This window comes from Solanum pennellii, chromosome 3 (genome assembly GCF_001406875.1).
Source record: "Solanum pennellii chromosome 3, SPENNV200".
NCBI classification, from domain to species: domain Eukaryota; kingdom Viridiplantae; phylum Streptophyta; class Magnoliopsida; order Solanales; family Solanaceae; genus Solanum; species Solanum pennellii.
Window position 1 is genome coordinate 54,752,970 of NC_028639.1, and position 20,905 is coordinate 54,773,874.

Here is a 20,905-nt window from a genome sequence, read left to right on the forward strand (position 1 = left end):
TACTTGAGTTAGCCAACAAGAGCCAAGATCATGTCGATTCTTCTTGTGTTTTAGGCCTAATTCCACCCCTTTTATATTATCAAAAATTGAGAATCTTGTTGAATTCAAGTTCGTTGCTTCAACTACTTCCAAACAACCATCTATTTCGCTTAGGTTGAAAGAACCAATTTCAATCACGGTGTAATAAGCTGGTGGTGCGTAAAGGACGCAAAAGACCAAGAATGATCAGTATAATGGTTCTTCAAGATATATATATGTACGGAAAATTCTTTTCTTAACCCCTTCGCTCCATCTTTGGCTGGAATGCAGCTTCCAACATTCTGCAACTATAAGTCATAGTCCCTGCCAAAATTTGACAAGACGAACAGATAAATTAGGATCCTCATAGAAATTCACTAACTTCAAATTTTGATATGCGTTTTGACTCAAACAATACCTGCCTACATTCTCTCTCTTATATCCCCTTTGGCTATTTCGTCCGATTTCTCCAACAACAAAACCAGTCGTTCAATTTATTTTCAACCAACGAATCTTTTCCTTCTCATCCATCTTCCCACTTACACCACCCACCAAAAATAAATAAACATACAATCGTTGTTGCAGTATTTGAATTTATTGCTTTAGAAAAATAACACCAGGTTAAATAAAACAAAAGAAAAGTCTTTCCTCTTATTATTGAAGAATTTGTACCAGAAACACCAATTTTTTCATATGTAACCCAATTCAAGTCAGATCTAGATCCATAAAATAAACACTAGTAGCACCCTCACCTCTAGAAGAACAAAAAAAACCCAACTTTTTACAAGAAAAAAAAGAAAGAAAGAGAGTCATCACAAAACCACCATGACCTCTCTTCCCCCAAATTGCACATCCTACTACCTATTTATAATTACGTTACAAAAATGAACAGTGCAAATCGTCAATAAACAAAGCTATCACAAAACTAAAGAAGATGAAAAAACTAAAATTGCTTCACTTGGATATGTCCCACCTCTATACTTAACTTTTTTTCATAGCTCCAACTTCCACAAATTTCATTTGCAACATCATCTACCACTCTCCGGCAGCTAAAAAAAAAAAAAGTACAAAAACTCCCATGAGTACCCGCTCAAAAGACAAACTCACATATACTTTTCGAAAAAAGTTAAATTAACCGCAAATACAAAATTATCACTACTTTCTGATACTAACGGAATTTTTCGATATTAGAGTCTCAAAATTCAAAGATATAAATCCAATGATTCACTCTCACTCTCTCTCTCTCCCTGTCCGTTCTCTTCACCATAATTACTACTTTCTTCAATACCCAATTCGATCCATCCACTAGAAAAAAAAAGAAGAAAAAAAAGAAGCAGCAAAATTCCAATAACAAATTAATTTTCTTGTACAATCACCAATTTAAACCCGTGAATTTATTCATATTCACCACCTAATTCTTGATTTATTATTTTAAACAAAATGAATTAACATAAAACACATAAAAAGATTAGTCAATAATCAATCCATTCCCAAACTCCCGCTTTTTTTTCATTTAGCCAACAACGTAACAAAACCTCTTCAATTCGATTCTTCCATTCTTCACCTCAAAAAAAAAAGAAATCACTTTCATTCTCTTGTTGCTAATCAAAAATAGAAAAATCACAATACACAATATCAAATTGAACCATCTTTTATCTTTTCTAAGAATCATACTTATGAATTTCAGGTTTTAAATTTCCGACTCCCCAAAAAAACTAAAACGACTAAAATGAAATTGACAAAATATGAATTATCCATTTCACTTGTTTCTTCCAAGTTCTTTGGAAAACACTCTTGTACCAAAAAACAAAAACAACCACCTCTGCAACACCAAAAAAAAAAAAAAACGTCAATTTAGCCATGTCTCGAACTAAATTGCTTACCTTTAACCCTCTATTACCAGTCATCCTTATTCACTTTCCTCTCTAACTTGCAGTCCATATATACATACACACAATCTATATCTCTCTATATATAAAAAATGTTCCTTAATTAATTTCTCTTCTCCCGTCAAATTCGACATTTTCACTTACATACATTTTATTTATTTTATTAATATAAAATCGTTTCCTTCAATCTCTCTCTTCTCTCTCATATAGACAGTTTTGGAAAAAACTTGGTGGAACAGAGATCCCTATTCTTTCAGCTAATCAGATCTTCTTCTCGATTTCAGTATATAAATTTATCTTCTTCTCTGTTTTTCTTCTTTCACTTTCTGGGTGTTTTAATTGGGTTTTGGTTTGATTTTTTCTGTTTCTCTGTTGTTGGGTTGAATCTTTTTTACTATTTTCTCACTTGGTGTGGGAATTTTTTTTTTCTTTTTTTGCTGGGTTTGGGTTTTCTTCAGTCAAAATTAGGGTTTCGGAATTGAGGATTGATTGCCGAATTGAGAGTTTAGAGAAAGTTGTTACTGGAGATGATTATAAAGAAGAGCTTGAAAACGGTAATGCCGAGTTTGAAACGGTGTCGTGTGAGTGATTCGGGAGCGGATGAGGACGATTTTTCTGGAAATAATAATCGGAAGAAGAGGAAGAGTAGTGGTGGGTATTACCCTTTGCATCTGCTTGGTGAGGTTGCCGCTGGTATAATTCCGTTTAATGGTTACCGTATTCAGACAATTCTAGCCGCTGGAGGTGACGGTGGAGCTGCGGCGGCGTCGTGGTGCACGGAGGTTTCACGCTGTGCTGGTGAGGCTGAGATGAATTCCCCGCCGAAACAGAGGAGTAATCCAGTGAATGAGGCTTCACGGCCGCCATTAGTGAGGACTTCAAGGGGGCGTGTTCAGGTACTTCCGTCTAGATTTAATGACTCTGTTCTCGATAATTGGAAGAAAGAAAAGAGTAAAACTACTGTAAAAGAATCAACTTTGGATCCTGAATTTAATCCGTATAGAGAAAAAGGTAGCTTGAAAAACGCCAAACGTGAAATTGGAACTAAGAAGCGTGTGGATGACAGGGTAAATTACCAATGTCGTGTGTTTTCGCCCGATGGAACAGTAGAAATTGGGTATAATGGGTCAAAGCGTTTAGATTGTAGGAAATTCTCTACTTCTCGCAGTACATTAACATCATTAAATGAGCGATTGAGAGATGCAGACACGCTTGATGGGGAGTTTGATGAAGCTATAGATTTAAGCGGCACAGATGCAATGGTGATGCAGGAGGGAGGGAGGAGAGCTTATAGGTATGGTCATGGGGGTTTTAATTCAGGAGACATAGTTTGGGCAATATCTGGAAGACATTGTCCTGCTTGGCCGGCAATTGTACTTGATTCAGAGACACAAGCTCCTCAACAAGTTCTAAATTATCGTGTTGCTGGAACAGTATGTGTCATGTTCTTTGGCTACTCTGGAAATGGAACGCAAAGGGTAAGACTTATCTTTTGTCCTTCTGCAGACTCCCGCTATGCAAAAATATCTAATTGATAGAAGTATGAAGTATGGTGTATCTACTATGATGACACATTTTCATGAGCAGGACTATGCATGGATTAGACGCGGGATGCTATTTCCATTTCAGGAACATGTAGACAGGTTTGTGACAGTTATCTGTATTTTAATGTTGATATAAAGTTTTGGTACTGTCTGGGTGTGGTGAAACTTTGCTTCGTTTAGGTTTCAGGGGCAGACTGACTTGAACGACAGCACGCCTGCTGATCTTCGCTCTGCCATAGAAGAGGCGTTTCTTGCTGAAAATGGTGTTGTTGAGATGTTGATGGTTGAAATAAATGCAGCAGCTGGTAATCTAGATCATCTCCAGTCTCTTCCCCGAGGAGTATTTGAGGCCTGTGATTCAAATCAGGACCAAGAGTGTAACTCTCCAAGCCAGGCACGTTTCAAGGTGACTGAGGTTTCTTCCCTGCTTTTCCTAACATACTACCATCAAGGGACCTCTAATAAGTTTTGTTTAGTTAACATTCCTATACTTCTCTGGGTGGAAAAATTCTGCTAAAATTTCAGTTCAGTACTTCTCCTTACATACCCTAAAACCAAGAGAAAAAACAAATGTCTTAGACGATCTCCAGTAAGTTTACCATGTATGAAATCTCCGTGCAGGGACTGTTGAAGAAGAAAGAACTTGACTCTTGTGATGCTTGTGGATCAAGTCTTTCGTCTAAGCCATCCAGGAAATTGAACGACTCAACTCTTAGGAGCCATCGTCTGTGTACTGCTTGTGCGAGGGTCTGTTACAGCTTTCAATTCTAGCTTTCTTTGACTAAGTTTCATAAAAGATCTGGATGTTGATGATGTCATAAATATTAATAATCTGTGACTTATATTCCAGTTAAAGAAGAGTAAACATTATTGTGGTGTATGCAAGAAGATTCGGAATCCCTCAGATAGTGGAACTTGGGTGAGAAATTTGCTATCTTTTGGTGGTCATTTGTAACCACTTTCTACTTCTTTCCATGAAATTAATTATGGTGATATTTCTTCATTGAAGCAGCTCTAATTTCTTTTCTGGTTTAGGTACGTTGTGATGGTTGCAAAGTGTGGGTGCATGCTCAGTGTGACAAAATTTCAAGCAGAAATTTGAAGGTATCAATCTTGCTTTAAATTTTTCTCCCTTTGCAATATCCATGTTTTATTTACTTCTTTGGTTAACATAATCTGCTGTTTTGTATATTTCCAGGAGTTGAGTACCTCTGATTACTATTGTCCAGAATGCAGAGCAAGATTTAACTTTGAATTATCAGACTCAGAAAACATGAATTCTAAGGCTAAGTAAGTGTCAATTAGTTATCCTTAAGTTGACAGCTTGTGGTTTGAACTAACGAGTTACTGTTTCCTGGTTCAGAAACAACAAAAATGATACTCAGACAGTAGCATTACCAGACAAGGTTTCTGTAATCTGCTCAAATGTGGAAGGCATTTATTTCCCAAGACTTCACCTGTAAGTGTACATGGGCATTTGTTATGTGTACAGTTTTTTTAAATCACTTGTCAGTGATTGGCTCTGTCTGATGCTGTACATAACTTCCTTCAAGTTGTCTGACTGTTAAAGAATTTTACCACCTGATTTTTCCTGTAATAGCTCTCATACTTCTGAACCTTACTCTATCTTTGTTGGTGGTTCCTTTAGAAACCTCAGATTTTATGATCAAGTGTAGGTTCAGACACTTAGATGTTACCTTTTGAAAATTAACTGATTAATTCTATCCTTCATTTGTCTTATTAAAATAATTTCTATCTGTCCTTTGTGGAAAGCAAAACAGAAAAAACATGAATGGAAGTCACTGTTAGAAAGTTGCTTTATCAAGTTATTTACATGTGTTTTTTTCTGAGTGGACTTATGTTCTCTTCAAGGCAATTTTGAGCATTAAGAGATGAAGGATTGGCTTATCATTGACTCAGGCCATAGTTTGTAATCATAATCTCCTTTTTTTTTCCAGAGTTGTTTGTAAGTGTGGCTATTGTGGAGCACAAAAACAGGCACTTAGTGAATGGGAGCGGCACACAGGTTCTAAAATAAAAAACTGGAAGACCAGTGTCAGGGTGAAGGGTTCTTTGCTACCTCTAGAACAATGGGTTTGTATTCTTAAATTACTGATGCTGCTTATGTTTTGAAATGAACTTCTCATTTTTATTGGAAACTATCATACAATTGACAATACAATTTACAGCTTTGCAAATTAGATCACCAGTAAGTTAAAGAGCAATGGGAGTGCCCAGTTGCTTCCTTTATGTGTGGCGTTGTATCAGTGTGTGGTGGCTGCATTTATTTTCTACAAATGAATATGTTGAATGTCAATGTGGGCCTGCCATGATTTGACTGTGTACAGCGATAAAGTTAGATTTTCTTCGTTAGTGGCAGGAAGAGATATAACATGATGTCTTAAACTGATTATGTTATAAATTCTGTTCAGAAATGGGTAGTAAGTACATAATACTGTAACTAGTCAAACCAACTATGTACTGCTTACTTTTTTGCTTCTTAAGATACTTTATGCATGAGTATTTTGTGAAGCTTATCCACATCAAAGTAGCTGAATAAATAATTTTCAAGGGAAAAAGAAACTAATCAAGTGTAATGCAATTTTGAAGTGCTAAGGTGAAAGAAGAAGTATGATCTTGACAATCAAATTTAAAACTTGATCCTTTTGTCCCCCTCCTTTTACTCCTTCCCTATTTTTCTTTTGTTGGGGATGACATCACTTAGACAGCCTGATGACAACAGCAGGGTATTCCTTTGAAATGAGAACATTTTGGAGAGGGAGATGGGTGCGGGGGTGGGGGGAGGTTTGACAAAGGGAAACAGTGCTCTCATTATTACATGGCATGGGCTCATTGTCAGATTGTTTTATGTGAGGTCACAGTTCAGTTATACCATTTTTCTCCCCGCCTTTAGTCTATTCTAATTAATTGCATGCCTTACTGAAATTATATCTTAGGTGAACCACACTACTTTTCATATTCTTTAGCTCAAGTCTTATTATTATGCTGTAGCCATAATATGGTCTTTGGATTTTCCTTTAGCAATGAAGTAAGACAGGTAACATGTTGTTTTTCTCCACAGATGCTGCAAATGGCGGAGTATCATGCTCAGAATGTTGTTTCTACCAAATCAGTTAAACGTCCTTCTTTAAAAGTACGGAGACAAAAGCTGCTTAGCTTTCTCCAAGGTATATGCTTTGCTTGAATTTACTTGTTATGTCAAAGACATTCCACATCTATGCATCATAGACTCTAAATGTGCATTGTTCTATCATAACAGAAGATATGTGTTCAGACCAACATACCTTGTTAACATATTATGTTTTAATCATCTTTCACTATTCGATTATTAATGTTGTCCTCAGTAATGTCTTAGCAAATTCTCTTTCTTTTTCCTCCCACCATTCTTATGGTCTTAATCATATCCTTGGAGAAGAACTTTCAGTTTTTCGAGATGCATTTGGTTTTACAAAAAAGAAGAGGAGAGGTACATCTAACATCTATATCAAGAAGAAGACTCTGTAACTATTACAAACTTATAATATGATAATAACATTCAACAATAAATGTCCATATAAATGTTCTAGCCCATTAAATCAAATTAAGTTGTGTATGAACTTGAACTAGGGATCAGAAAATATAAATGTTACTTTAAATATTTGAAACCATCATCCATGTGTGTCTGTCTTATTGCATGTTGGTTGTCACTTGCATATCTCTGGGCAACCACTATTTGGTCCAATTAAGTAACAATGCCAGGAATTGACCTAAATATTTAGTCACTACCTAGTAACCTCTTCTTTTTCTCAAAATAATAATTTGCATGTTGGTTGTCACTTGCACAGCTCTGGGCAACCACTTTTTGGTCCAATTAAGTAACAATGCCGTGAATTGACCTAACTATTTAGTCACTACCTAGTAACCTCCTTTTTCCCCCAAAATAATAATAGATGCTTAAATATTGAATCCCTTATACCCATATTTGTGTATCTATCTGGATCTGAATCCTAATATTCAAGTTTGACATATCTGACGTCTGCATCTGTACTTGTAGTAGTACACTTGACTAGTTCCATAGGACTTAACTACATGTTCTGCTTTATAATTAAGATTCTGATCAGTTGGCAATTTTTTTTTTTATTATAATACAGAAAAATATGAACCTGTTTATGCAAAGTGGACCACAGAAAGGTGTGCAGTATGTCGATGGGTTGAAGATTGGGACTACAACAAAATTATTATATGCATAAGGTATGACTAACATCAAAATCTTGTCTGTCTGATGGGAGATTAGTGCAAATTTTCCATTTGTTTTCAATTTCTGGAGACACTATTTGCTGTTATTTGATCTAAAAAACAATTTCTTGATACTATTCATCGGAAAAGATTTTGATCTGAAGTAGGATTTGTGATTGTCTAGGTTTCATTATATATATATATATATATATATATATTTATTTATTTATTTATTTATTTATTATTATTTTATTTTATTTTATTTTTTTGATGAAGAGGTTTAATTATATTTTTTGGTGGGTTACTCAAGTAATTGCATAATTCCTTGTAGATTTCTTTGCGATGTTACTTAGTCTTAAGATGATAGTCCAATTTTTTTCTGAAAGAAACAATGGTACTGAAATTCTATTTTCCATCAGGTGTCAAATTGCTGTTCATCAAGAATGCTATGGAGCAAGAAATGTTCGTGATTTCACTTCATGGGTCTGCAGATCTTGCGAGACTCCTGAGATTGAACGGGAGTGTTGTCTGTGTCCTGTGAAAGGCATGCCACTAGTTACTATCTTTTTCATTAATTGTAGTGTTGTTGGACTTCGGCCAAACTGTTCTCAAAACCATATCCTTTCACCTGCTATTACTAACCTAAGATTGTTGATTAATTTAGGAGGTGCTTTGAAGCCCACAGATATACAGCAATTGTGGGTTCATATTACTTGTGCTTGGTTCCAACCTGAAGTTTGTTTTGCTAGTGATGAGAAAATGGAGCCTGCAGTTGGAATTTTGAGAATACCTTCAAATTCTTTTGTAAAGGTAAGATTCTTGTTTTTGGAAATGTTATTCTACTTTGTGGTGGAAATTCGGGTGTCCTCACTTCACTGTTATCCCAGAAGGAAAATGGCTCTGGGTTATGCAGAAAATATTGGTGTTATGACACAAAAGCGTGTAACATAGGCTTTTATCTTCTTAAGAATAAGACATAATACGTTACATATCACATTTCCTATCATTTGCTTAGGAGATTTTTATCCCGGATAGCTGATGGAACCAAGAAAATTTGAACTGAGTGAAATGTAAAATGAGTTCATAACCATACATCATGAAAATTTTCTGTACCAATATAACATTATCTACTGCTGATTTATGTGCCAGGTTTCTTTCACAAATTTAAAGGACATAATATTCTATTGTAAATATTTGTGTTGCTGTTTTACTACTCCAGACCTCATAATGGACATTATGAAAAAATGGTGGATGATTGAGAATTTGAATAACTCAGCCTGCCCTGTAAAAGGGAGCATTGCTCGTAGAGACAACATTGTAACAATATCTTATTAGAGTGTAAAGAGCTCCTCTGGTTGCTATCTTACTAACACTAATGCACCGGATCTCCTCGTTAGAGTGGAAAGAGCTCCTCACCAAATCATTCGATTGATATATATTACAAATGTACAATTATAAGACTTTTACTTTGTCATGTGATCATCTATAGTGTAATGTGTTATCAGATTGGTGTAATTGCTCCAGTTAATATAGGTGTGATACATATCTGAGTCTCGAATCAAAATGGGAAAACATCATGTACTAGCAAGAAATCTGCTATTGAATCTGAAGTGAGCATTGATTTTGTAAATTTCAGATATGTGTGATCTGCAAACAAATTCATGGTTCCTGCACACAATGTTGCAAGTGCTCGACATATTACCATGCCATGTGCGCATCAAGGGCTGGGTATCGCATGGAGGTGAGATTACTTATCTAGTTAACCTGTTTTGTCATTGATTTAGGTTCTAAATTTAAATTGACACGATGACTAGTTAATTTGTATTGTTTAGTCAATGCATTCTACACTTTAAGCTTTATTTTCCCCTATCCTTTTTCTTGGTCATTCGCTCCTGGATGTTAATACTTTTCGACCTGCAGCTACACTGCTCGGAGAAAAATGGGAAACAGGTTACAAGAATGGTCTCATATTGTGCCTACCACAGGTACTGCTCCATTTTCTCGGGATCACTGATTAGAAAAGGAGAACGAGGGAAGCGAGATAGTCATTTATGAGAACTGCTTCAGTCAAAATAATGGATGCTTGATTATTCAAGCTGTGATATTTAACGGGGGCTTTCAAGTCTAATGAATTTGTGGTTTTACAGGGCTCCTAATCCAGATACCGTTCTCATCATTCAGACTCCCAAAGGAGTATTCTCTGCCAGAAGCCTTCTTCAAAACAATAAGCGCACAGGTTCTCGTCTAATTTCAACAAGCAGACTGAAACTTGAGGAGGCTCCAGCAGCAGAGATAGAAGAGATTGAGCCATTCTCTGCAGCAAAATGTCGTGTTTATAATCGATTGCGTGATAAGGTACTACACCATGTCACTGATATGAAGTGTTGTGATTGGTGCTTCCAAGTTTTTTTTAATTTCAATGTGAAGGAAATGAAAGATATATGTTTTATTTAGCTACTTGAATCTTTATGACACTAGGCAACTTAAAACATTGTTGCCTTTTGGCTTTTGAACTGTTAAAACTCTGTATGAGTGAATTCATTATTAGCATCCGCTTGCGCTAGACATTAGAGATATAAGAACTAACTTTATTGTGAATGTCTTATCTACAATTTGCTTATTTTGTTGACGCTTAATATCTTCCCGATGTTTGTTCTATTTATAAGTCTAATAACAATAGTTGCTTTTAATCATGCTTTTTAGCTACCTTAAACTTTCTAGTTATGCTCCCTGCTAATGATAAAGTCATGCTTCTCCGTATCTTTTGTATGTGGTTGTAAGTTTTTTAGTTGACATTCACATATCTGCCTTAGGATTGCAAATTTTTAATTTGCTGGTTTGTTTTATATCCTTATTTTTTCGCTTGTCAGGGAACAGGAGAAACTGCCATTGCTCACCACGTGAGGGGACCTTGTCACCATTCTTCAAGCTCAATGCGGAGTTTGAGCATTATTAGAGTAAATTTCTTCCGCCTTCCCTCCCTCCTTCATGACTTCCTATGTTAAGTGATGATCTCCTGTCACTTCTCGTAGCTACTATGGTGATTTTGAATGTTATTCCTTTCTTCCCCTTTTAACAGGAAGTCAGGGGATCCAAAACATTTTCTACTTTTAGGGAGCGGCTTCGTGAATTGCAGGCATTCTTCTTAACAACTCTGTTCATCAAGTTAACAGTTTTCCAGTTAACTTTCTCAACGTCTACATCTTATATTTCCAATTGCAGAGAACAGAAAATGATCGAGTTTGCTTTGGTAGATCTGGGATACATAGATGGGGTTTGTTTGCTCGTAGAAATATTCCAGAAGGAGAGATGGTATATAAATCTTTTATAGTTGTTACTAGTTACCCCTAGTCAGTACTTTGATCATATTAGGAAAAGATGTAAATGGCAGTCCGTGTAATTGCATGAAAATGGAGTTCTTTATCTTTTCATCATGAGGAGCTATTCTTGATAGTCAATGATTTGTGTCATAACCTGTGAACATTTCCAATGAGATGTTGTTCCTCCTTGCCTGAGTATGCTACAGATCATCTTGTTGTGTTGAGGATCAGTTAATAACCGAAGTGCTCGTATTTCTAATTACTTCAGCATCAAATATAGAAGTCACTTAGTGGAGCATACGTTTACTTGTTTCAGGTTCTGGAGTATCGTGGTGAGCAGGTCAGACGCAGTGTTGCAGATTTGAGGGAGGCACGATATCGTGTTGAGGGAAAAGATTGCTATGTAGGTTCTTTTCACTCCTTTCTTTGTGCTGTCTCTCTCCAACCTGTATGTTGTCACAAACACCAACTAATCTCGCTGAATTATCTTGTGCAGCTATTTAAGATTAGTGAAGAAGTTGTGGTTGATGCCACTGACAAGGGAAACATTGCACGTTTAATTAACCATTCAGTAAGTATCACTTATCTTTCATTGTTCCTGACTCTTCTCTTCATATGTGGAATCAAACTAGAATTATATATTTGATGATGCTTCTCCTTCTGTCATGCTCTGTAGATCTTATTAATTCCTCTTCTTTTCTCTTGAGAAAGTGATCTTGTATTCCGTGTTCTTTTCATGTCTTATCGACTTTTGTGCTGCTCCTTCTTATCAAAACCTGCAAAGGAAAAAGCAAAGGCTAGTGAACTAAATTAGGTAAAAGAAATACACAGGTGCAGTTCGTCTTCTAAAACTGAAGGACATCATTTTCAAACCCATTATGTGGTTACATCTATGGTATTAATCTCATTGAAGGTTTCAACAGGGAAAGAAATTGAGTATTGATCACAATCCCACAAGATTATACTAGAATTGTTTGTAATCTGAATCTAATCTGATATCAGTGAAGATTTCTCCGATTGGATCTTAAATATACTCCTAATTTGATAAATATGTTTCAATATACTATGCATGGCAAAGACTCCTGAGAATGATAGATTTTATTTTCCCCTTTCAAAGCATATTTTGTTCTATAATTTATCTGTGATAAGCAAATTTAGCATGTCAATGAATGTGGTATTTCATTCTCAAGTTACCTTTGTCAATGAGTCCCTCTTACAGTCTTTTTGCGTTTTTGCTTTGTTATTTGCACAGTGCATGCCAAACTGCTATGCACGGATCATGAGTGTAGGAGCTGATGAGAGTCGGATTGTACTTATCGCAAAGGCAAATGTGGCTGCTGGTGATGAATTAACGTATTTCTCTCTCTTCCCCTCTTTCTCTCTCTCTCTCATACAAGTATGCAGCACTCGCACACGCTCACACAAAATAATGCCTACATTTTGTAAGTCCGCCCCTGATATATTTCATTTGGCTGCAATACTGACAGGTACGACTACTTGTTTGATCCAGACGAATGTGAGGATTTCAAGGTTCCTTGCCTGTGTAAAGCCCCAAACTGCAGAAAGTTCATGAATTAGGTTTCACATTTCCATTTTTTTTTTACCTCCAGAAGGAGATAGATCTAACCATTACGTGCTCTGCTCTGCTATGCTATACCTGACCTCACAGCTTGCTAATTAGTGATTCTACAGAATTTATGTAAACGTGTTCTTCTAGGGTATTTCTTTCCATAGATGATTTGGGGTCTCAATAATATTGGCGAAAAGTTGGGTCTGAATTATATTATGTATCTATAGATTCAGACAAAAGGCAGATAGTTTTTTTATTCTTCCTCCTTCTGCCATTAAACACATATGTAAACCCCTTCTCTCTTTATTTTGTGGGAGAGTAACAAAAATGAAAAATCAAAAAGAAAAGATTCAAACAAATTCCTTTTTTTTTTTTAATTTTATTTCCTCTTCACTTTACTATCTTCAATCCTCAAGTTTCTTCGTAAACAAAACTCTTAACCCCTATCCCCTCCCCTCCCAAAAAAAAAAAGAGTTATCAGGCCAACACTGACAAATATCGCTTAATGATCAATGAAGTAGGACAAGAGACATAGGAAATTCAAGCAAGACAAGAGACATAGGAAATTCAAGCAACGATAAAAAAAACAATCATAAACAGAGTTACTTCGTACCTGTACTGGTGGGAATTACCACGTTGACAACATGGATGGGATAGGGGTGCAAGAGAAATAGGCAAACCGTCATCGTTGATGTATGATTTGTTGTGAGTTGTGTTATTTCTCTGAAAGCTACAAATCCGACGAGAAAAATTGGTTCTGTAACTTGACTGGCTGTCGGCTACCTATCACACCCATTTCTCTAGATCGGATGAAGAGATTTTCTGTGAAGAAATATTTCTCTTTTTTTTTTTGTATGTAACAATAGTTAGGGCTAAAGCTGATTTTTGTTACTACAAATATTATTTTCTAGTTATATATGATATGGTAATTGGTATGTGTACGTAATTAGACATTTATTTATTTTGATTCTGAAATTAAATGTTATGATTGACTATTTAAATTGCAATTTTAGTCCCTCATTTATCTACAAAAAAATGAACAAATTCGTCCTCCATGTTTTTCTAATCCCAGTTCAGTCCCCTTCCACACACTCAATCACAGAAAAACATTTCACTTGTATCAGAGCATAAAAGACTCAATAATCAACAGTAAATATATTCTCTATTGTACACTCCTCTTTTTATAAATCTTCAATAATTCTGCTAACTATGAATTTATGTTCGTAATCAAATAATATCACGTAAATTAAAATTCGATCGTGTTTTAGCAGAAGATATTTGGATAGGCGGACGTATGTATACACACGGTAGACTCGTGTCGAAACGCCTCAAACTTAGTCTTACACGCCATTCTCACAAGCTTCGTTTTTTTCTCTGTAACTCTCTTACTATTTATGTGAACAATATTTCCCTCTCCTTCTCTCTCTTCTCTAAGCGTTTCTCCATCTTCTTCTTCTCTCTCTATAACTGGTATTTTTTTTTGCTAGGTTTGGTAATTTTTTAAATTTTTAGATGATTCTAGTTGAATCTATGAATACGATCCAACACAGTTGCATCAGCTCAATCTAATTTGTTTCGTTTCTAATTTCTTCATTCTTACCTAATTTTGTGTTTATTTGTTATTTTGCAGTTTTGTGGTAAGTGTATCTCTTTGATCGTGGAGAATTCGACGTAAAAATGGCGGCTATCGGAGTATATTCAACTCCAAAAATGGAATATGTTGAAGGACGTTGCGTAAGTTTTATTAATTCGTCGACTAGTCTTAAACTATGGCCTATGATTGGGAGAACCGGCTTTCCGATTCGGAGGAAAAGGTTGGAAGTGAATTGTTCATTGCCTAATACTATGTCTCCGTTAGAATCGGAGGAGGATGCAGCAACCTTAAGTAGCAGTGATTCCCTGGAAGATGAGTTCAGCCATGTGACGAAGTTCAAAATGTCCGATTTCAAGATAAGGAATCGTGTTAGCATTGGCCTTGGTGGCAGGGTAATGGAATCTCCTTGATTATTCTATTAGAACTGTGAAAACGTTTTCATGTTGACGTATAATGTCGTAGCTGGTTGATGCTTAATATTGGGTTGTATTTTGTGCTTTGTTTGTGGCAGGGAGATGAAATAGTGTTTGAAGCAATGGTGAATGATCCTCATAGGTAAGTGGTTTTTTTATAGTACAATTTTGAGTAGAAGACTGAATTACAGTAAAACTCATCATTTCCTGGTTTCAACAATAACTGCAGCCCATTGTATAAGACCAGAGTTGTACTTAGACAACTTATAAGTCCTCGAGCCAAGCGGAGAGGACATCGTGCAATAGAGGTATATTACACGTAGCTGTTGCTTTTTTGATTTGTTTATCAGTCTGGAAATGCCTAGTGATTTGTCCATTAATTATTGATAGTCCATGTGTTCTAGGTGTTGAAGAGACTGGGACGTCGTAAACTCATGTATCATTCGTACTCTATGCAAGTTCATGGGTATATCTGCTCATCCATGATAGATGAGAAGAGTTCATTCACCCTAGTTCATGGGGTATGCCGATTTCTACGTTAAGCTCATTGTTTATTTTTAAGGGACTATTCTTCGACTTGATAACATAATGAAGATAAATGTACTAGCTTAGTTTCAAAAATTCTGAGTACTTTCTAGTTTCATGCTTGCTCACTTAGGTGCCTAAGAAATAACTAAATACAAGTACTATGCACCTGTTCAAATAACATAATGAGTTCTCTTCTTTGTGAATTATGTTAGACTTTCATATAGTTGACATTTTTGAGGACCTTGGTTTGTTCTCTCAGCATCATGGAAGTGCTTCATTGAGACACTGGCTTCAACGGTCTGACTGGCTTCCAACTCTAGAAGCTACTCTTTCCCTAGATCAGGAGTCTGTTAGAAGGGTGGGGGATGATACTATAGGAGGGCCAGCTATTTCTCGGCAACTGCGGCTAATCCGAATTTTAATGAGGGATCTCTTGATTGGAGTATGTGCTGTGTGTGTCGATTCTTATCTGAACAGGTACCAGATAACTAGTTTTTCTCTTATTTGTTGATTGATCCTTGACTCTCTTTCTCTCAGGTGAACTATGTGCACAGCCATGGCCTTGCGCATACAGAGCTGAGGCTTGAAAATTTGCACATTAGCGCGGTGGATAAACATATTAAGGTGAGTGTCATTCATTTTGTCTATTGTAGTAGGGATTGGATAGTATTAGTACATTAAGGACAAAGTACTGCAGCTAACACTAGGATGCTTGCACATAAGACCGTATGGCTTATACTGTAAAGGAATATGTTCAATTATAATTAAGGCTCTACTCTCTGTAGGTTCTGAGTTGTCTGGTGGAAGAGACAAGTTTTCTTCAGTGAAACTAGAGCTATGTCTTAATTATTACTAGATGTAGAATGCATGCATAATGTGTACATTTGACAGTACTTCTTCAGCATACTTGATCAATACTTGCCAGGTGTACAAACTTTTATTAGTTCATCCAGATGCTAATTTTTTTGGTATTGCAAGAGGCCTTACTTTGATCAGGATAGGCACTGTTTTCCAAAAGGACAATGATCCACTACATTTTGTTTTGATAATTACGAACTCTTAAGTAGCATGTGCCAATATCCCTACATTTTGTTTTTTCTTTCTGATGGCTAGGTTTTGATACTTATTGCTAATATGGTTCAATTTGGAAACATTGTGCTATACTTGAAAATTGAAACTAAAATATGCCTTTTCGTTGGTTACATTTAAACTTTTCCTATATGAGAAGAAGAGTTATATTTCTTTTCGTGTGGAGCGTTCCAACTGACCCCTTCTTATCAGGTTGGTATATTGGGAAATGCTTCTGACTTTAATGAGGCTGATCCTGCGGATAACACATCATATGACAATATGGATAGGAGGAGAATGATGATTGCATTTGACATGAGGTATGAGTGCATGCTTAGATATTTATGTTGTTTATTTAGCGTGAAGCAAGCTATTCACGAGTTTCTATCTGCTTTTACCTGTTGCAAAGATGTGTTGGATTCATCATGGCAAAAATGGTTTTGAGGGAACTCATGGACCCAACGATCTTTGCCAAGTTCAAAGCATTCCTCACCAAGGTTGTGCACTAGTTTTAGATGTTCCCATATACATGCTTTCACTTGCAATAACTTTGTTCACATCACCTTCAGGGAAATGATCCCTCCTGTTTGCGGGAGTTTCTTCTGCATGCTGTAAAAAGAAATTCTTCGATCGGAAACTTTGGTATACAAGTTAGTACCCCGGTCCCTTGTTTATCGTTGATCATTCCATTGTTGTTTGCTGAAAGTCAAGAGAATTTGTATTAGTTATAATCAATTATGACAAATGTATTCTTTTGTTGACTATATTTATTAACTACCTCTATTTTTTTAATGAACATAATTATGTAAGTTCTTTGGTGCTACTCAATTTCCAAGTGTGTCAGCCAAATATTACATTTCTCAAAAGGTGTCAAATGTGCTCGGTTATGAAGATTAGAAATGTGTGAGTTAATAAAAGGGTCATGTCTTAACTCGTACAGGATTTTCTCTAGTCAAGATGCATTAGTAAGAGTGTTATAGCTTAACTCAAAACGACTCTTCTATTCGTGTTGTTCTTTGAGTATAATTGAAGAAGATTTGTTATGCTTTTCCAATTTACTGAGGATTCTTATGACGTGGTCCTGTTCCTACTAGATTAGAAAATGAGTTATGATGGGGTGGATTCAAATATATGAAGGTTGATGTAAATGAGTAATTTTTTTATCACACAGTTCATCTGCTATAACGAAGCATGGATTTGGTAACATATGGTAAAATATTTATAATTTGTGTAGCCTTATTTTGGTAATTCACTTAGATAAAGGTGGATATTCACTTATTTAGGTTATTCTCCCTTTTCAATATTTTTTTTCCCTATATCATGTAGTTTGATATCATCTTATTTCTAGTCCTGCTGCATAAGACCCCCTCTGGGATATTGCCTATAATAGTTTAAGACAAGTTCTCTCTCCTTTTTCTTCACAGTTCTCTTCCCATTTTTTGGTAATGTACTAATTATTGTTCCTCTTGCAGATACTCGATAGGAACTGGGGTGCAGGTTGGCATTTGCTTTCAGTACTCCTTGCACCTAAACCTTTGGACAGGATAAGGTAGACTGAGTCATTATGGGTTGATGATGCCTTCTGGAAACTTTCGTACGCATGCATCAGATATTAATTTATATTTCAAGCTGTGCAGGTTTAATTGAAACCAGTCTCTGTTAGATAATAATTTATGGTCTAGAGGCTTAGAGCAAATTTTCTTGAAAATGACAGAATTGGTTTTCTTCTAACTGATTTCTGCAAGAGCCCTAGTTACTTAAATATTTGAAAGATTTTTGGAGGAACACGTATCTTCTTATCAGAACTTCAAAATTATTTTGGGGGTTGTTGATCAAGGGGAAGCGTCTTCTACTGAATGATGAGTTTTCTTGGTAAAATGGGGTTTATGACCTCTAATGGAGTAGCTAATAAGAATTTCTACATTATAAGTTAGAAGGCAGGACAGGTTGCATGTACATGATTCTAGATAAATTTATTTCAAGTGCTGATATTTATTTCTCAAACGGCACTATTAACTAGGGTACCACCATTTATAGTCAAGTCAATGACAATAATGTAAACTTACTTAAGCATTAATGATCTGTACCTGATATTTCGCAGTTGCTTAAATGCTCTGAGGCATCCCTTCTTGTGTGGACCAAAATGGCGTGTGAACCCATCTATTGATCTAATCAGATGGAGTCTTGGCTCAACCACTGTTCGAATTGCAGAGGAATATATTTATGGGCAACAGCAGGTAATAACTGTCAGCTGATCGTGAAAAGTATTTCCTTATCATTGGTGAAATAGTTGATTTGATACCTACAGAGAGTATTTGATCTTTTAATGTATAATCACTTCTATTTCCCCTCCTAGTTTCTCAACGGTCTCTTTGAAAAACATACCTCCTTATTTCAGCTGGAATTTCTAATGTGCTTCACTCCTTTTGTTTACTGTTCTGGAAATTTATGATGGGTACAAATAACCTGCTTCCCCATTTATTTTTAAACATAAAATGCTTCCTTTTCAGAAGAGTAGTTCATCTTAATTTTTTTTTTTTTCCTCTTATTAGCTGAGTTTATAAATATCTATGCTTCTTATGCTTTCTACTCCTTCAGATGGAGTTTATAATCTTTCCATCTCAATATATTGTCATTGTTTGGAGAGGTTTGGACAAGCAATTTTGACTTCAAATTTGAACTTTTGATATTGAAATTTGTGTTTTTGTTTATGATATTTTGAATAAAACTTCTTCCACTTGAAATTTTGGTGGTATTTCAATTTCAAATTTGTGATTTAACTTGGCCGGTAGTTCTAAATTTTGCAAAAGAAGACCCACATTATTGCAATAGTAATTACCAAGCCTACTTTACCCAAAAACTAGCTCCTTCTCCAAACAGCCACATCCTGAATCCAGCCAAGTTGTGGCTGTCCTGATCCGCCGGTGAGAATTATCTCGAGCCATCATTTGTGACGGAACTCTTTGATGGTAATTTGGGGAAGTTTTGATAGTTTTCACAAATTGTGGGGTTTTCATGTTTATGAGAAAAAGTACAACTTTGGAGTTCAGATTGCATGTCCCAGCACAATTTTAACTTCAAATCAACCTCTACCCGAATCAATGATTTCAAATCATTTTTTTAAGTTCATATTCAAACACTCTGTCTTTCTACTCTATTGGGCCCTTAGTTTCATCTAGGAAAACCAAGAACTGTTAGATTTTCTAAAATGTGTCCCTCATATTGTCTTCAAGTATTATCAAATTATACTTCTATTTAGATCGTCATTACAATATTTCTCTGGTCATTAATCTCTTTATCTTGTCACATCAATCAGAAACCAAAAGACTTGATCATCTATTCTTTCTTCTGTTTTTCTTCTTCTTTTTCTCAGCGAAGTAGGCTTGCTCATTTTGTCGAATTAATGGAGATGCTGAATCCTTATCCGAAGCCAAAGGTGAAATTATTACGAGTTCTTTATGTTCTTTGGTTAGTGAAGAACTTCTGCATCATTTGGTTCTCAGTTTGACAATGTTTGTTTTACAGTTTCTCACCTAAAATATCACACATATGATGCATTTCATGCTGATCTTTTTTGTGCAATAATCTGCGTTGTGAGGTCTCCTCCTTGATGTTTGAGCATAACGTTTGTCTGTCGACTTTCTTCAGTGGTCTTTCTCAGCTGCCTGCCTAATTGTTACAAATTGACTTTGCAAATTGATTAAACACCTCATATCTGCTGCCCTTTTAGCAAACTTTGTTTTTTTTTCTATTAGCATGCTCCACTTGATCTGGTTATGAACTCTATGCATTCAGTACTGTGTGAGGGTATATTTGTTGCACTGTCTTTATTGTTATTTAGGGTAAGTTGTGCTTGCGTTTGTCCAATTGGGAAGAATTGCTTCCTGGGTCTTGAGGCAGACACCTCTTATGCCTTGAGCAATATGCTTACGCTTGCAACTGAACGAGTATCTACTGATGTGCAGCATTGGTTGGGATTGCTTCCTGGAAAGTGGCGGCTGTTATATTGTACTGGAAGACATATAGGGTTGACCCTTCGACAGCCTTCTGTTAGAGTACTCATTGGGGAAGTATACCTAACAATATCTAAAGTGTCACAACCTAAGACCACATTTTCAGCTGCCTCACATATTAGCTTCACAGTTATGGCTGGTCGTGACTGGGCTCATGACAAGTCTGGCGTTGGGGGAAAACTGCAAGTTAATTCCTTTTTCAGATTGAGAGCTGGGAGACGGTTATATCTTGAGGAGGAAACTATCAGCTCAAACTTTCCGTCAGCTACACAGGATGCTCAAGCTTCCGTCCTGAAAAGGCTATCTAGTAAAAAGTGGAGGAAAGCAATCCCGATAAACAAAATCCCTTCCAGTCTTTCTGTAGCTAAACTTGTGTCGGATGAAATCGATGTGATGATGAGTCTTGATAAACCACTGAATGGAAACATGGAAGTTGCACAGAAAGCAATTCAAGAAGTACGCACCCAAATACCTCCTGAAATGTTCGATCTATCAAAAATCGTTTGCGGAACATATTTAGATTCGAGATTGCTTGTCCTTAGAAGTGTAAATGGATCTGCCCTCTTTTTCCATAGATGTACAAATGACAGCTGATTGTGAGTAAAAATAGTTTGTTCATTCACTTTGTAAATAAGATCATATTTCTAGTTTTCTGTAACAGGAGTTTGGTAAAAGAATAGAAGCCAAGATTTGTGTATTAAACTTGCAGAGA

At 36.0% G+C, this 20,905-nt stretch overlaps 2 protein-coding genes and 1 long non-coding RNA gene across 4 annotated transcripts; 2 read left to right on the forward strand and 1 right to left on the reverse strand.

Annotated features, from left to right (window-relative positions):
* Positions 1–1,836: 1,836 nt before the first annotated feature.
* Positions 1,837–14,323, forward strand: LOC107015255 (histone-lysine N-methyltransferase ATX4). 2 transcript variants are annotated; one of them, XM_027915374.1, is made up of 24 exons: positions 2,435–3,385; positions 3,495–3,550; positions 3,632–3,857; positions 4,073–4,198; positions 4,302–4,370; positions 4,487–4,555; positions 4,650–4,741; positions 4,815–4,910; positions 5,410–5,545; positions 6,534–6,639; positions 7,603–7,702; positions 8,107–8,231; positions 8,352–8,497; positions 9,324–9,428; positions 9,608–9,672; positions 9,835–10,042; positions 10,558–10,644; positions 10,767–10,823; positions 10,910–10,999; positions 11,324–11,410; positions 11,504–11,578; positions 12,260–12,360; positions 12,495–12,585; positions 14,208–14,323. In XM_027915374.1, exons 1-23 carry the CDS (start codon positions 2,435–2,437, stop codon positions 12,583–12,585), a joined length of 3,264 nt encoding a protein of 1,087 aa, XP_027771175.1. In that variant the 3' UTR covers positions 14,208–14,323. The 2 variants fall into 2 exon arrangements, with proteins under 2 accessions (XP_015070958.1, XP_027771175.1); XM_015215472.2 differs by lacking the exon at positions 14,208–14,323 and having other exon boundaries at positions 1,837–3,385; positions 12,495–12,936.
* LOC107015256 lies at positions 11,001–13,704 on the reverse strand. Its single transcript, XR_003577281.1, has 3 exons — positions 13,191–13,704; positions 12,202–12,563; positions 11,001–11,783 (listed from the first exon to the last, which is right to left on the reverse strand). It is a non-coding gene; the product is annotated as an uncharacterized LOC107015256 (long non-coding RNA).
* On the forward strand, positions 14,219–20,895 carry LOC107014389 (probable plastid-lipid-associated protein 14, chloroplastic). The gene is made up of 13 exons (XM_027915375.1): positions 14,219–14,563; positions 14,683–14,726; positions 14,814–14,892; positions 14,989–15,105; positions 15,372–15,554; positions 15,650–15,736; positions 16,394–16,500; positions 16,590–16,677; positions 16,750–16,830; positions 17,653–17,729; positions 18,282–18,417; positions 19,554–19,616; positions 20,146–20,895. Exons 1-13 carry the CDS (start codon positions 14,255–14,257, stop codon positions 20,785–20,787), a joined length of 2,013 nt encoding a protein of 670 aa, XP_027771176.1. The 5' UTR covers positions 14,219–14,254; the 3' UTR covers positions 20,788–20,895.
* Positions 20,896–20,905: the final 10 nt, after the last annotated feature.